Source organism: Myotis davidii, unplaced genomic scaffold (assembly GCF_000327345.1).
Source record: "Myotis davidii unplaced genomic scaffold, ASM32734v1 scaffold1204, whole genome shotgun sequence".
Lineage (NCBI taxonomy): Eukaryota > Metazoa > Chordata > Mammalia > Chiroptera > Vespertilionidae > Myotis > Myotis davidii.
In genome coordinates, this window is record NW_006294755.1 from 390986 (window position 1) to 407023 (window position 16038).

General features: G+C 48.5%; 1 protein-coding gene and 1 long non-coding RNA gene across 2 annotated transcripts; one reads left to right on the forward strand and one right to left on the reverse strand.

Annotated features, from left to right (window-relative positions):
• The first annotated feature begins 7468 nt into the window (after positions 1 to 7468).
• Positions 7469 to 7841, forward strand: LOC107184014. Its single transcript, XR_001514828.1, has 2 exons — positions 7469 to 7556; positions 7795 to 7841. It is a non-coding gene; the product is annotated as an uncharacterized LOC107184014 (long non-coding RNA).
• Positions 7842 to 13509: 5668 nt separating this feature from the next.
• Positions 13510 to 14811, reverse strand: DNAJB1 (DnaJ heat shock protein family (Hsp40) member B1). The gene is made up of 2 exons (XM_006769200.2): positions 14209 to 14811; positions 13510 to 13902 (listed from the first exon to the last, which is right to left on the reverse strand). Exons 1-2 carry the CDS (start codon positions 14698 to 14700, stop codon positions 13672 to 13674), a joined length of 723 nt encoding a protein of 240 aa, XP_006769263.1. The 5' UTR covers positions 14701 to 14811; the 3' UTR covers positions 13510 to 13671.
• Between the last annotated feature and the right edge of the window lie 1227 nt (positions 14812 to 16038).

Consider the following 16038-nt stretch of genomic DNA (forward strand, 5'->3'; position numbering starts at 1 on the left):
AGAGAATGCAAACTCTCAACGTCCCGAAAAGCGTACCTTTAGAAGGCCTGGGAAAGGGCCGAGGGCAGCCCCCAATCCAGTTCTCCGCCTGGCCTGGCCTGCCCCTGCCCCAGCCCGAACCTCCTCCGAGCAGATAAAAAGATGCATTCATTCCAGGGTGGCGGGCGGGGACTGAAATGAATAGGGAGGGTCCTGAGTGTCCCTGCTTCCTGGGGTGTACAAAGGACAAGGGCATTCATTCATTCATTCATTCACTCATTAAATATTTAATGTACCCCTGGTCGGTGCCAGGCTCTGTCCTATCTCAACAGACACACCGACTAGTTAGCTGACCGTGCTCCAGGGAGAGGGAAACAGTGCGTGCAAAGGCCTGGAGGCTGGACAGAGCGATAAAGTCCTTTAGGATAGGAGCTAGCACAGCACTGTGAAAGGATGCAATGGAATGGAAGACAAGGGCAAGATGTTCTGTTCGCTTGTTGGTTAGACCAGCAAACATTTAGAGAGCACATACAAGGTGCTAGATTACCAAGGGAGCCCAGGCAACCCAAGCTTCTGCCCTCAGGGAGCTGACCTTTCAATGATTCAGTCTCCTCCATCTGACAGTGAACAACCCGCCACCCCACCCCGTACAGAGCATGCATGTGTGTGTGAGAGGACCAGGTAATCAATCTCACCATCTCCAGGTTTGGCTTGTAACCGGGATTGCTCAGGCGGGAGCAGATCCGAGAAACAAAGACACAAACGCATCTCGCAAAAGCCAGGACGCTCAGTTCTCAGGACAGGTAAGAGATTTCCTTGTTCTACTTCAAAGCGGGCCACTTGGGCAGCTGGGGCTAGACCAAGAGCTCGCTGTGTGTTCTGGAAACTGTAGTTGTTGGAGGCCTCTAACTGCTACGACCCTGCTCTAGCCTGATTAAATGACTGGGTCTTTGCAGTCCCCAGTGTGAGCTACTGTGCATCATCACAGCCACACCAGGACCCAGCAGAGGGACAAAGTGAAAAGGGAGAGTGGGCCCTGGGCTTAGCTGCTGAGGGCTGCCGTGTGGGGCCCCACCCAGCTGGCAAACACCAAGCTCTCCATGGCAACAGGTTCAGCTATTGTCCTCCTCTTCCTGTTCTGCTGACCTCTGCCACTCCCACTGAGCAATAGGTTGCCTTAGCTGGCCCAGTGCCTTCTGGGGGACTGTGTCCACTGTCCTGGTTGCACCTGGCATCTGAGATTCTCCCTAGGGCAGGATGTAGGGCCAAAGGGGCAGTAATGTCCCTAGCCAGAATCCATATGTTGACTGATGAGGAAGTGCCCAGGGAGGGGTAAGGGAATTGCCAAAGGGCATAGAACAGTGCCTGGCACCTCTTACCCTCTTTTGGAGTCCCAGAGGCATGAAAACTGAGGCTGGGAGACCCAGCTGGTGAGGAGGTGAGATTTGTGGGTTGATTCATCCCCTTTGGGAAAAATAAAAATCTGGACCAACTATTACATGCAGACGGAAAGGTTGAATTAGAAAATCACCATTTTTCAGCCAATAGATGAATAAATGATTCATGCAAGGCTCATCATTGAGGAAGTGGACATTCCGCTTCAAAGGACCAGCCTGCAGATTTCTTGTTAAATATATTTCTTTATTGTTTTCAGAGAGGAAGGGAGAAGGAGAGAGAGATAGAAACATCAATGATGAGAGAGAATCATTGATTGGCCACCTCCCGCACTGGGGAATGGACCCGCAACCCAGGCATGTGCCCCCGGCTGGAATCGAACCTGGGACCCCTCAGTCCACAGGCTGACGCTCTATCCACTGAGCCAAGCCTGCTAGGGCTGCAGATTGCTTGTTAATTGTAATGGGGAAAAGGTACCAATGGGGAACCTGGAAGGCACCACCTTAACCAAGTGATCAAAGTTAACATCACCAGTGATGGGACTGGCCATGTTCACATGCCCCCTGCTGTGATGTCCTGAGCAGGACACAACATCACCTACAAAATACTTTGTCCCGCCTGAAGTGTTTAACCTGAATCTAATCTTGAGGAGACAATCAGACACACCCCAGTTGAGGTGTGTCTGAAAGGAAGGAAGGATGGATGGAAGGAAGTGGGGAGGAAAGGAAAGGGAAGGGAAAGAAAAGGAAAGGAAAGGTGAAAAACTTGACCTGGACTCTTCAAACAGATCTATGTCATGAAAGGCATAATCAGTCCCTAATCAAATGAATGAATAAAAGTCTGGGGAACACTTCTATATTGAAGGAGGCAAAAGAGAGGTGACTACCAAAATCATTGACCCTTGATTGGATCCTCCATAAAAATTTTCAAAAAAAGATAAAACAGCTATGAAGGATATTCTTGGGATAATTGGGGGGTATTTGAATGTTGAGTAGATGTTAGGTAATATCATATCCATGTTGAATTTCCTGAGATTAAGCATTGTACTATGGTTACATAAGAGACTGGTCTTTTTTCTAGGTGATACATGCTGAATTATTTAGTGGCCAATTTGTGATGGCTGCAACTTGTCAAATGGTTCAGAAAAAATATGTATATGGTATTTTATATACAGTATAATATGGTATGCACTAGTATTTTTAAATATTTTTTTATTGATTTCAGAGAGAGGAAGGGAGAGGGAGAGATAGAAACATCAATGATGAGAGAGAATCATTGATCAGCTACCTCCTGTACACCCCCTACTGAGGATCGAGCCTGAAACCTGGGCATGTGCGCTGACTGGGAATTAATCGGTGACCTCTTTGGTGCATGATACAATGCTCAACCAACTGAGCCACACTGGCTGGGCAGGCATCCTTCATATCTTACTCATTTGTCCCCCACGGTTGGTCACCAGGCAACCTCCAGCTCCCCACACCACAGGGATAGCCATGGACATGGCCCTTTAGAGACGTGATAAAAATCTGCCCGGGAGAGAGGCCTGGATGCAGCGATGCTGGGTCACCGGGCACACTCAACTGCTGTGGCCCCTCAGACTAGCTGTCCCCCTCATACCCACTGGCAGTATGGGAAGGTCCCCTGTCCCCACATTTCCACCAGCTGTTGGCATTATCCAGCTCACTAAATTTTGCCACTCTGACTCACTGTAAAACGCTATCACCATTGCTTTATTTTATATTGCTGTAATTTCTAACCATTTTGGGCATGTCCTCATTTGCATATTAGCCTTCAGGTTCTCCTCGTATGTAAATTACCTGTTCATAGCTTTTGCCCTGTTCACTCTTGACCTTGCTATCTTTTCTTGTTCGTTTGCATGAGTTCCTCACACAGTTTAAATCTGCATTGTCCAGTCTGAGCTGTCTAACATGAGGACTTGAAATGTGGTTGGTATAAACTGAGATGTGCTGTTAGTGTGAAATATACACCGGATTTCTATAGCTTAGTGGAAAGAAAAGAGGATGTAAAATATCATATCTCATTAACTGCTTTTTTAATACTGACTACATATAACACTATGGATGTATTGGGCTAAACTAAATGTATTACTCAAGTTAATTTCACTGTTGATTTTATTTTTTACTATTTTAATGTGGATATTAAAAAATTTATAATTGCCCTACCTGGTTTGGCTCAGTGGATAGAGCATCGGCCTGCAGACTGAAGGGTCCCAGGTTCCATTTCGGTCAAGGGCACATGCCTGGGTTGTGGGCTTGATCCCCAGTAGGGAGTCTTCGGGAAGCAGCCAATCAATGATTCCCTCTCCCTTCCTCTCTAAAATCAATAAAAAATAATTTAAAAATAAAAAATTTATAATTACATATGTGCTTGCATAGTTCTACAGAATAGAAGTGGGATAGAGAGCCCTTGTCAGTTTCAACAATTACAGATAATGTTTAGAGGCAGGCACTGTTCTAAGAATTTTATATTTATTAAACCATTTAACTCTGAATGGCCTTGTGAGCTAGCTACACTGTTCAGCTTTGCAAATATATCCTCCCATTCCGTCATGTGATGATTTGCTTATATTCTTTTTTAAAAAAATATGTTTTATTGATTCTTTACAGAGAGGAAGGGAGAGGGACAGAGAGGGAGAAAGATCAATGAGAGAGAAACATCAGTCAGGCGCCTCTTGCACACCCCCTACTGGGGATGTGCCTGCAACCAAGGTACATGCCCTTGACCGGAATCGAACCTGCGACCCTTCAGTCCGCAGGCCGACGCTTTATCCACCGAGCCAAATCGGCTAGGGCTATATTCTTGATATTCTTCATTAGAAGGAAATTCTTAATTTCAATGCAATAGAACTTATCCATTTTGTGGTTTGTGCCTGTAAAATTTAATCAAGGAGGCCCTTTCTATTCTTAAATCACAAAGGTATTCTTTTTAAAAATATGTATTTTTATTGATTTCAGAGAGGAAGGGAGAGGGCAAGAAACATCAATGATGAGAAAGAATCATTGATCAGCTGCCTCCTGCACACCCCACACTGGGGATAGAGCCCTCAACCCAGGCATGTACCCTGACTGGGAATCGAACTGTGACCTCCTGGTTCATGGGTTGATGCTCAACCACTGAGCCACGCCAGCCGGGCACAAGGGTATTCTACTTCATTTTCTTCTATTCATTCTCTGGTTTTACTTTTCCTGTGTCTTTATTCCATTTCTAATCCCACTTGGGTTGCGCGGTAGGATACAGTCATATTTCTCCATAACCTGCACTGCTTACCAGCTATGTGACCCTGGGTGAGCCTCTTCCCCCATGTGCCTCAATCTCCTCATCTGTAAAATGAAGGTCATCATCATAGTACATGGGAATAATAATTCTAAAGTTGTTATAATATTAGGATAAAATGAACTACTCTGTGTCAAATGCCTACAGTGGCTCTGGCAGGTAGTAAGTGCTCAGCCCACTGCAATTATTAAACTGCATTGAGGGTACAGAAATGAATAAACCGTGTGGCATAATAGAAACATGATAGAAGTAGAAACCATTATTAAGCTCTTACTGTGTGCCAGGCCCCAGGCTGACTGCTTTTTAGGAGTAATCCCACTGGATACTATCCCCATTCCACAGAGAAGACTGAGGCTCAGAGAGGGGGAGCCACTGGCTCAGAGTTGCACAGAGACTCATGGTGTGGCACTTCAGCTCCAACCCCAGCACATGGGACATCCCTCTGGGGGTGTGAGTTTCATCTGCCTCATTTGAGCCTGGCTCTGAGATGTGGGGACAGAGCAGACTGAGAAATGATGGTGCTAAAGCACATTGCCCTGGCCGACTGGTCTCAGAGTTTGATTGCCTGGCTATTAGTGGCCGGTAGGTTGGACTCCCCTTATAGCCTGGCAGCACTGGACTGAGCAGGACAGGCATGGAGGGGAAGAAGAGGTGGTCCTGACTAGGCTAGGTCTTGTGGCCTTATTCTCAGCCCCAGCTTGGGTACCTACCTTTGGCTACAGGATTTTAGAATGTCGAGATAAAATCTACCAGCAATGCCATTTTCTGAATGGGCAGATCTCTTTTCAAAATACAGCTCCAATCATTTCCTATCACCTGGTCCAGCCTCATTGTCTCCAGCAGTTGACTTTCTCTCTGCTTTCCCAGCTCTTTCCTAGCTGTACCCCCAAGTCTGTTTCCTCCATAGCAGCCAGAGGGCACCTGTGAGTCAGATTTCCCCCCTCTCTTCTCTGCTAATCACGCCCCCTCCACACCCCCCACCATGAGGCTACGTGCCCTCAAAACACTCTTCACTGAAATATTTCATCTGGAGTCAGGCCTGGCCATGTTGATGTCTCGCATAATCATCCCAAAGAAAGTTGGGCCCCTAATGAGACAAACAACCCAAGTCCCAGTGCCAACTTCCCGGCAAAAGAAGCTCACACCGCGTGCCTCCTGACTCAAACTCTTTGAACTGGCTTCTCTGCCTGGGGCACCCAGGCCTGTCTCAGCAGGGCCCAGACATCTTGCCTGTCTGTCTTAAACCTGGGCATGCCCCACCCTGCTCTCTCCTGCTTTCTCACTTCAGACCACACCAGGCCCTTAGGGCTCCCACTCCCAGGCTTACCGGATCCACATCCCCCGTGTGCCTCGGGGCCTCCTCCATGGGACTTCAGCCCAGTGGCCCACCCCTGAGCCCCAACAAGCTCCTGTCCCCTGGCCTGTGTGCCCAGGGCCTGTCAGACCTCTGCCCTCCAAGCTCTCTGGGCATAGGAAGTGCCTTGCTCAGTGTAAATGGGCTGAATGATGCTCCCTCCCCAAATGATATGTTCCTGTCCCCAAACCTTATTTAGAATGAGGGTCTTTTTTTTTTTTAATTGAGCCTGCCCAGTGTGGCTCAGTGGTTGAGCATCGAGCTACGAACCAGGAGATTGCGTATATTTTAAATATATATTTTTATTGGTTTCAGAGAGGAAGGGAGAGGAAGAGAGAGAGAATCATCAATGATGAGAATCATTGATCGGCTGCTCCTGCATTCCCCACACTGGGGATAGAGTCCACAACCCAGGCATGTGCCCTAACCTGGAATTGAACAGTGACCTCCTGGTTCATAGGTCCACGCTCAACCACTGAGCCACACTGGCAGGGCTAGAATAAGGGTCTTTGCAGACATAACTAAGGATCTTGAGATGAGTTTATTCTGGATTAGGGTGGGCCCTGAATCCAGTGACATCTGTCCCCGTAAGACACAGAAAACACAGAGACAAGCAGAGGGGAGGGCCATGTGAAGACCAAGGCACAGATTAGCGCCACCCAGCTACAAGCCAACGAGCGCCGATGATGGCTATCAGTCACCAAGAGCCGGGAGAGGCCTGACACCGAGTCTCCCTCCGAGCCTCCAGAAGGCACTCAGCCTGAGCACACTTTGGGTTTGGACTTCCGGCCTCCAGAACTGTGAGAGAATAAACTCCTCTTGGTGTCAGTCCCCCAGCTTGCGGTGCTTCGTGTGGCAGCCCAGGACACTAAACCCTCTGTGTTTCCCAGAACGCTGTGAGCTTCACCAGGTCTGTATTTCCCAGAAGACTGTGAGCTTCACAAGACTGCTGTGCTTGTTGCTCCCCGGCTCCCCTGGCCCTCGGGAAGGAGCTGCGCCCAAGGACGGACATACGAGTCATGAAGTAGGAGCAGGGCCCAGGAAAGAGGGTCTTTTCCTGGAGCCAAAGAGAACATCCACTCCTCTCAGATGGGCAGGGGCTGAAGGAGCTGGAGGAGGGGGCCCTTCCTGGGGAACCACAGCAGACCCCCGGCTGGGGCTGTCCTTCCTCTGCACACTCCCTGATGTGAACACATGTTGCAGGCCCTCTGGTCTGAGTCACTTTGTCACTCAGTGACTCATTCAACAAACACTCAGAGGATCACTTCTGGGCCAGGTGTCACTCTGGGCACTAGGGATGCAAAGACGGTGGTGACCTCAAGGAACGTGGTGCTCTGGGAAGGGGACCTTCTTGAGTGTTCCCCAGATTGTCTCTCTTCCCCTCATGACAAAGAGGGAAGATGTCTGCCCAGATAGTCACAGAGTTCCAGGCTCCCTTCCCCACCTCATCTTGGACAAGCGTGGAATGAGCAGACGATGGAAGTGTTGTCAAGTCTGTGGGAGGGAACAGGAGTACCTGTACTTTAAGGACGAGGTTTTATTTATTTATTTTTATTTTTATTTTTTTAAAAATATATTTTATTGATTTTTTACAGAGAGGAAAGGAGAGAGATAGAGAGTTAGAAACATCGATCAGCTGTCTCCTGCAGGTCCCCCACTGGGGAAGTGCACGCAACCCAGGTACATGCCCTTGACCAATCGAACCTGGGACCTTTCAGTCCGCAGGCCGATGCTCTATCCACTGAGCCAAACCGGTTTCGGCAAAGGACGAGGTTTTAATAGATGCTTATTGTTTATGTTGTGCTATTTTAAGATGAAAGGTTGGTACATTGAAATTTCAAGAGACTGATGTTGACATATTTCAGGGACTTGAAGTTCTCTTACAAATTAAATGACACTCCACCTCCTCACTCCCAGCAAAGGAAAATTAAGAGAAAACAAAATCCAAAAACTTTGCAATCTCAAAACCTTCACACTCAAAGGAAAAGCCAAACTTCTCCCTGAGCCCCCGCCCCCACTCCTGCTCTGCACCATTTGCCCCATCACCCCCAACTGTCCTCCCTCCTCTCATCTCCCCTCCTCCCACTCTCTCCTCACTCACTCTGCTGTGGCCTCACTGGACTCCTGGCTGTTCCTTAAACAACTCAGGCATGCTCCGAACTCAGGACCTTTGCACAGGCTGGCTCTCTGCCTGGAATGCTATTCCCTCGCTCTCCACTTGGCTTCTTCCTTACCCCCTTCAAGTCTTCGCTCAAATGTCACCTTCTCAGTGAGGCATTTGCTGACTTTGTTACTTAAAATTGTGCCCAACACACTCTACCCACTTGGTTTAATTTTCTTCATCACTCTCAGCACTATCTAGCATATTTAATGTATTTAATGCTTAATTTACTCTTAATCACCACCCCCCTCGACTGTTAGCTTGTAAATATAGGAACTTTGTCCAGTTTTGTCCAGTGCTGTGTTCCTAGCATCAAGAACAGGGCTGGACACACAGTAGGTACTCAATGAGTGCATATTGAATGAATGAATACTTATTATGTGTCAGGCAGGCACTATGCTGTGTGCTTTAATAATTAGTAACTATTCAAGGAGACCTGGGGCAGGCTTTCTGCTGAGTGCTTTAGGAAGACTGTCCATGTTAATTACACACTTGCTCTCCGTCAGGCTTGCTCTGGGAAGTGAGAAGGGGTGACTTCTATGATTAGTCCTGTTTCACACGGGAGAAAACCAAGGCTCTGAGAGGTTTTGTCGTTTTTCTTGGGGAATGCAGTGAGCAGAACTTGAACTCAGCACAGCCAACCTCTAGAAACCAAGTTCTTAGCCGTGTTTTTTGCCCCGATGTAGTGCCTCGCCCAGTTTTCACAACACCCCTATTAAGTCTGTACTTTCATTGCCCCTGGTTGTCAAAGGAGGCCACTGAGACTCAGAGAAGTAAAGTTACTTGCCCAAGGACACACAGCAGCAGTGGCAGAGACAGGATTTAGAGCCAGGATGGCTCAGCCTAGGAGTAGAGTGAGCATGGTTGTCACAAGATAGCAGCGGAGCCCCAACTGGTTTGGCCCCCAGATTAATCGGTCCCAGGTTTGATTCCAGTCAAGGGCACCTCAGTTTTAGGCTCGATCCCAAGCCCTGGTCGGGGTAGGTGTGGGAGGCAACCAATCAATGTGTCTCTCATGTCCATGTTTCTTTCTCTGTGCCTCTCCCCCTCCCTTCCACTCTCTCTTGAAATCAATGGAAAGATATCCTCAGATGAGGATTAACAAAAAACCAGATTAATCCCCCTCCCCCGCAATGAAAAATAAAAACAAGATAACAGGAGAGTGAGCCTACTTTAGATACAGTGTTCTTGGGCTGGGTGGGGGGCCAGGGCTCGAGCTGAGAGTCTCAGCAACTTTCCTGGGAATTTGGTTTTTAAAGCTCAGCCAAGCCCTGGCTGGTGTGTCTCAATTGGTTGAATGTCCTCCTCTGTGCCAGTTCCATTTCCAGTCTGGGCACATGCTGGGGTTTCAGGCCTGATCCCCAGTAGGGGGCGTGCAGGAGGCAGCGAATGGATGTTTCTCTCTTCCCTTCCTCTCTCTTTAAAATCAATAAAAACAATTTTTGCCCTAGCTGGTTTGGCTCAGTGGATAGAGCATTGGCCTGTGGGCTGAAGGGTCCCAGGTTCACTTCCAGTCAAGGGCACATGCTAGGGTTGCAGGCTCGATCCCCAGTTGGGGGCGTACAGGAGGCAGCTGATCATTGATTCTCTCTCATAATTCTTTGTCAGATTGAAAAGTCAATGGAATTTACCGGCTAAAAACATTTTTTTAAAAAAGCTCAGCTAAGCACACTTGACCTGAAAGACCTGGGCCACACCCCAGGCTGTGAGCTAAGAGAGCTTCACATAAGCATGTAGTTATGCTAATAACTGATGCACAGTCCTGTTCTATGCCAGGCCCTGGGGTGTATCTGTATCTAGAACTACTTTAAGCCCTAGAAGAGGTACTACAGTAGTCCCAGGACCCCTCATCCACAGGAAATATAGTCCAAAACCCCGTGGATGCCTGAAACCACAGATAGTACTAAACACTGTATGTACTTTTTTTCCTATACATACCTACCTATGGTAAAGTTTAATTTATAAATAAGGCAGAGTCAGAGATTAACAATTATAACACTATAGAGTTATGTTAATGTGGTCTCTGTTATTGAAAACTTTCACCTTTTCACTTAAAGGAAGCACTTCATGGCTTCTCTGTGGCATATCCCAATTGCCAGCATGGCTACCCTTGTACTTTGGGGCCATTTCTAAGGAAAATATTGCTATTTGAACACAAGCACTGAGATACCATGACAGTTGATCTGATAATCAAGATGGCTACTAAGTGACTAATGGTTGGGAGGGGAGGAGCATACATAGTGTGGATGTGCTGGACAAAGGGATGATTCAGTTCTGGGCTGGATGGAGCAGGCTGGCACAAGACTTCCTTGAACTACTCAGAATGACATGCAATTTAAAACTTACGAATTATTTCTGGAATTTTCCATTTAACATTTTGGACTGCGGTTGACTGGTGTTAACTGAACTGTGGGAAGCGAAACCACAGATTGAAGAAACTGAGGCACAGAGAGGTTGTCACTTGCCCAAGGTCACACAGTAGAAAGTGGCTGAGCTGGAACTGAAACTTGGAAGCAGGAACAATGGCTAGGGGAGAGTAAGGGGCCACCAAACACTGACCTGTAACTTCACTCCCATGTAGGTAGGCATGGCAGAATAAAGGAATGAGGAAACTCTTTATTTCCACCATACACTATGTAGGGGAAAAAATTCAGAGTGTACAGTATGCACCATTTGTGTAAAACAGAAAAATGCACTTACACAGCATCTCTGGGAAGGCATACACTCACTGGGAATATTCGCTGGTGTGGACTCAAATAGCAAGGTGGGAGGATTCTCACTCTGTGCCCTTGCAAGTTTGGTATTTCAATTACACAGCCAACAACTGAACCCCAAATTTAGAAATTATAGTTATACAAGCACACTCTGAGGATGCACAAAAAAAATGTTTTTAAATAAAATCTCTGATGCCATGGTTTGTCTATACGGGCACAAAGGGAAAGGGAGCTGCAGGCCCAGAGTGGGGAGGGGACTCGACCCCTCACCTCGGGCTTGATAAACATTTTGAATTTTGTACTGTTTAAATCATGCAGAAATGTGACACTACTGGTACAATGGACTAAGATGAGGTGGGTCAGAGGGGAAGCTCTGCATGTCCTGACAGGCCAGGAACTCCAAAACGTGCCGAGAGGCAGCATGGGAACAGGAAAATGAATCCCTAAAGGGCAGCCCAGGAAGTGGTCTGCTAATGGACCCACCAAACATCTCTGGACACACACATCCAGGTCCAGCATGCGCAAAACAGTGCAAACCTGAAAAGCAGGTTTTCTTTCCACTTGAGTCTTTTTTTCACCATGATCACTACTCTGAAGAATCACTGCCCCACCCACACCCTCAGTAGGTTGTTTCTGGAAGTTCCCATTACTGTGTGCACATTCAGGCTTTGTGCACTTCCGGATAATGGAGACTGGGGGCAGGGGGTTGGCAGCACTGTGGATGGTGACCCTGTCTGCAGCCAAGTTCAGTTCTGCATTAAATGTCTTCTTGGTGCCTGAGGCAGTTCAGTAAACATCTCGTGATGAGGTCCTTTTTGGTTCTATCTGGGGTCACTTCCCAACTAGGATGGCTCAATGTGGCTGCTCTTTTAAGAAGAGACCTGTCCTAGATTTGGGTGAAAAGCTCTCAATTCTAGTTCTGTGCTTTTCAATAGTTGCCACTAACCACGTGCAGCTGCTGAGGACTTAAAATGTGGCTGGAGAGACTGAGAAATTGAGTTTTTAATGTTATTGAATTTAATTTCCATTTAAACACAGAACATTCCCTTCATTATAAAGTTTTCTTGGACAGTGCTGCTCCCAGACTGTTCTCAGTGGCTAAATTGCTCTAGTGGGAAGGGAAAGCCACTCCTAGGTTGACTTTAATATGGTGTTATTTTTACTGACTTTTTTGTAGCTAAGTAGCAATACATTGTTTCCAGCCTGTATAATTACTTACCTTATAGTAAAACCAGTCCCTTAAAAAAAAAAAAAAGTTACAGAGTAAAAGCAGCCTCGGTGGTGTGCAAAAGAAGGGAGAGCAGGAAGCGGTCTTCTCCAGGGCAGGCAGCCAGCACCGGCCTGGAGTCCTAGTCAGGCTTGGCCAGGGCCTGCCCAACAACCCAGTCTGTTCCAGTAAGAAAGGAGTGGAAGAGGATTAAGAGGACAGAACATGCACTGCCCGCCTGGGCCCCAAAAGACAGAAAGGAGAAATGCTTAACTTTGGCCCCAACCTTCACAAAAAAATAAGCTCTGAATCCAGTGGGGTCTGGATATCTAGATGCAGAGTCTGGGTGAGTTGACACTCCCCAACCGACATGGAGCCCAGGAGGGAACAGTTATCTCTTTGGCAGGACTCCTGCCTCTCCTCCCTCCTGTTCTCGCTGGATGGATACACAGCCCCGCCCCAGTCAGCAGAGCCCTCAAACAGAGTCGCAGGACTGCTCCCCTGAGGTTTAGCATCAGACTTTAATGCTGTCTTTAACGCTGCACATTGACAAGTCACACACTTTGGTCTTGTATTGGCAGTGGCAACTTACAATGAGTCTAAAAGTCTGAGCAGGCCTGTACAGAGAGCAGCAGCTGCCATGGACTGGTTTCATTTGAAAGTACACCAACTTTACATGGAATTATAAAAACGTATTTACAGACGTCCCACAGTGCTCCTATAATCAGGAGCAAAGACCCTTTTATCAAAAGGGATTATATCTAGGGCTGTGCAAAATTCAAAAGGATCAGATCCTTTTGAGAGTCCAGAGTCCATTAAACAAAGCATGTCCCGGGCCACTGGGAAGGCCCAGTGTGCCAAAGATTGCCTTAAAGGAAAAGACCCTTCAGTGAGCACACTTGGCCTCGGAGCCTGAGGTTGAAAAGGGCTCCTGGCTCTCGAGGGAGAGGTGGCTGTGCAAGTCACTCTGAGGCTGGCTCCCTTGGTCCTGCTGGAATGAGAGGTATTGCTTGTGGGTGCAGGCCGGGCCTTTCTGCAAAAATAGTCTAGGTTCTCAATTTGAGATGGCAAAAGATGGGATTCTTCACAGGAAGAGCAAGACATGGGAGACAAATACAGAAGGAAACACAAACTGGTCACACAACAAATTGAAGAGCATACAGATACAGGGAAGGTGTGGTGACCAGGATGAGCAGTCTGCCATCACCTAATGGCCGCAGCAAAGGGATGACAGAGGGCTCCAGTCCAGCTGCAGGGCTGCCTCTCGGCCCTGGGCAGGGCCTGGAGGAGGGGTGGGCCCATCCCAGGAGGGCTGCAGAACCCAGTGGGGCAAGCTGGAACGCCTTCTCCTGCTGTCACCACCACCTACCGCCCTATCAGCTCGAAAAACCACTGAAGTCTAGTGCACGACTTTGAAAGATTGTAATATATTCTCTGGAAAACATTCAGCAGTACGAAAGCCCTCCCTGGGCCCTCCCGCCCTCTCACGGGTCCACAACTGGTGTAAGGTCCAGAAATCCTTGAGCTCTGGAAAGGTCCCTGGTCAGTCCTTGGGGAACACAGGTGGCTATTTTGGAAGAACCTGCTCAAGTATGGTTCTTGACGTCGGGGGAATCCTTTCAGGGAAGATCACTTCAAACTCAATAACGAGGTCCCCGCGTTTCTCGGGTGTTTTGGGGAGAGGGAGGCCTTCTCCAGGAACTTTTCGCCGCATGCCAGGCCTGATGACATCTTTGAACACGATGGGTATGGTCCTGCCGTCCAGAGTGGGGACATTCACAGTACAGCCACACAGAGCCTTAGAAAAGCAAAGTGACAGCATTAGGTAAAGGGTATAACTTAGGAAGCTCCACTCCAGCCCAGAGGCTGTTTGGGGTAGGGTAAGAGCCATCAGGCCTCTGCAACTAAGACTCTGCCCCCAGGTCAGCATCATGGAAGCTCCAGAAAAATGGAGTTTTGATAAGCTGTGTACCTGGTGCCCCCCCTTAAGCCTCCCCCACCCCCCAATCTAACAGACACCAAGAGCTCAAAACTATCTGTCAAACAGACAAGTATGTGTCAAAAAGCAGCCTTTTCTCCAGACACACTCTGTCTAGTGCCTTACCTCCCGAAGGGTGACCCTGGCTGGGTAAATGACATCAGAGCCATCTCTCTTAAAGATATTGTGTGGCTTGTCCTTTAAAACAAAGACGATGTCAGCTGGAATGTTGTTAGAGGTCTGGTCTCCCTCCTTGGGGAAGGTGATTTTGGTCCCTTCTTTCCACCCCCGTTTCACTTCAATGGTCAAGATTTTGTCTTCGTTGCGAATGCTCTTCCCGTCGGGGTTCAGCCTTTTATGGGAGATCTTCATCTTCTTGGTACAGCCGCTGTAGATCTCTTCAAGGGAGACCCTAAGGTCATGGGTGACAGGGGGGTCTTGCTTCTTTCGGGTGGGCTCTTGGGCAGGGCGGGAGCGGACAAAGTTCATGTTGGTGAAGCCACCCATGCCCATGGGGAAGCCAGAGAACGGGTCATCAATGTCCATGCCTTCTTCCCCGTTCCGCTGTCCAAAAAAGGTGTCAAAGGGATTTCGGCCACCGAAGAACTCAGCAAACATGGCATGAGGGTCTCCATGGAATGTGTAGCTGAAGGAGGTACCGTTAGCACCACTGCCGCTTCCACCACTGGGGCCACCGCCCTTTAGGCCTGAAAGGCAGAATTAAAAGAAGTCAGATGGCTGGCCAGGGGCTTTCCTCAAGGGAAAAAACCTTGGGAGCCACCAGGAGAGGAATTTTATTTAGCCTGTCAGAGAAGAAGAAGGGAACCTGAGTTTTTGTTGTTGTTCATCCTCACCCTAGGATATTTTCCCATTGATTTTTTTTCTTTCGTAGAGAGAGAGGGAGGGAGGGGAGAGGGGAGAAGAGAGAGATCAATGTGACAGAGACACATGGATTGGTTGACTCCGGCACATAACCCGACCAACCAGGGAGGGGGATTGAACCTGCAACCCTTCAGTTCAGGGGTCCATACTCTAACCACTGAGCATACCAACCAGGGCAAGAACCTGAGCCTTTACCTCCATCAAGGCCCTTCAGTGTGGCATGACAGCGGCAAGGCAGCTCAGGCTCTGAAATGGGCCTCTCTAGGGGCTACCCAGTTCCTGTCACTTCTTCACCGACACACCCTCCCAAAATGATATAAGGACTTAAAAGAATTCACTAAGAGATCGGATAAATGCCCAGGGGACTTGGCTCAGTGGTTGAGCATGGACCTATGAACCAGGAGGTCATGGTTCAATTTCCGGTCAGGGCACATGCCCGGGTTGCAGGCTTGGTCCCAGTGGGGGTGTGTGCAGGAGGCAGCCAATCAGTGATTCTCATCATTGATGTTTCTCTCTCCCTCTTCCTTCCTCTATAAAATCAATTAAAAAAAGAGAGAGATCAGATGAAAAGAACCTGACCGAGGGTTAGCTTTCAGGAAGTGCTTACTCTCAAGTCCTTCAGGGCTGGAGCCATGTGTGGGGAGAATAAAAAACGTTGGTACAATACTTGGAGGTTTTCAAATTCTCACACCCTGGCACTGACTGCCACCATATAAAAAGCCAGTTAATTTCTTCTTAACACCAAATCCAGAAGCCAGTCTGAGTCAACCATGAGCAACTGGACAAACGAGAAAGCCGCTTTCTCCTCCCCCGAGGAGGGCTACCCGGAGAGGCGGGCCCCTGTTCTCTGCCCCTTGCCGGCCGCAGTGGCGCAGGCTGCCATCGCTTGGCCTGGCTCTGGGCTGGGTAAGCCCTTGACTGCGATCAGCTCAACCCGCCCTCCCTGGGCCGGGGAGTGAGGTGGAGAGAACTGGTGCTCCCTGTGCGGGCTCACCCTGGGGCCCGGCCCCGCACCCCTGGACAGCAGGGCCTCCGCCAGGCCCAGGTCAGCCGGGGCCTGTGGGCCCGCAGCGT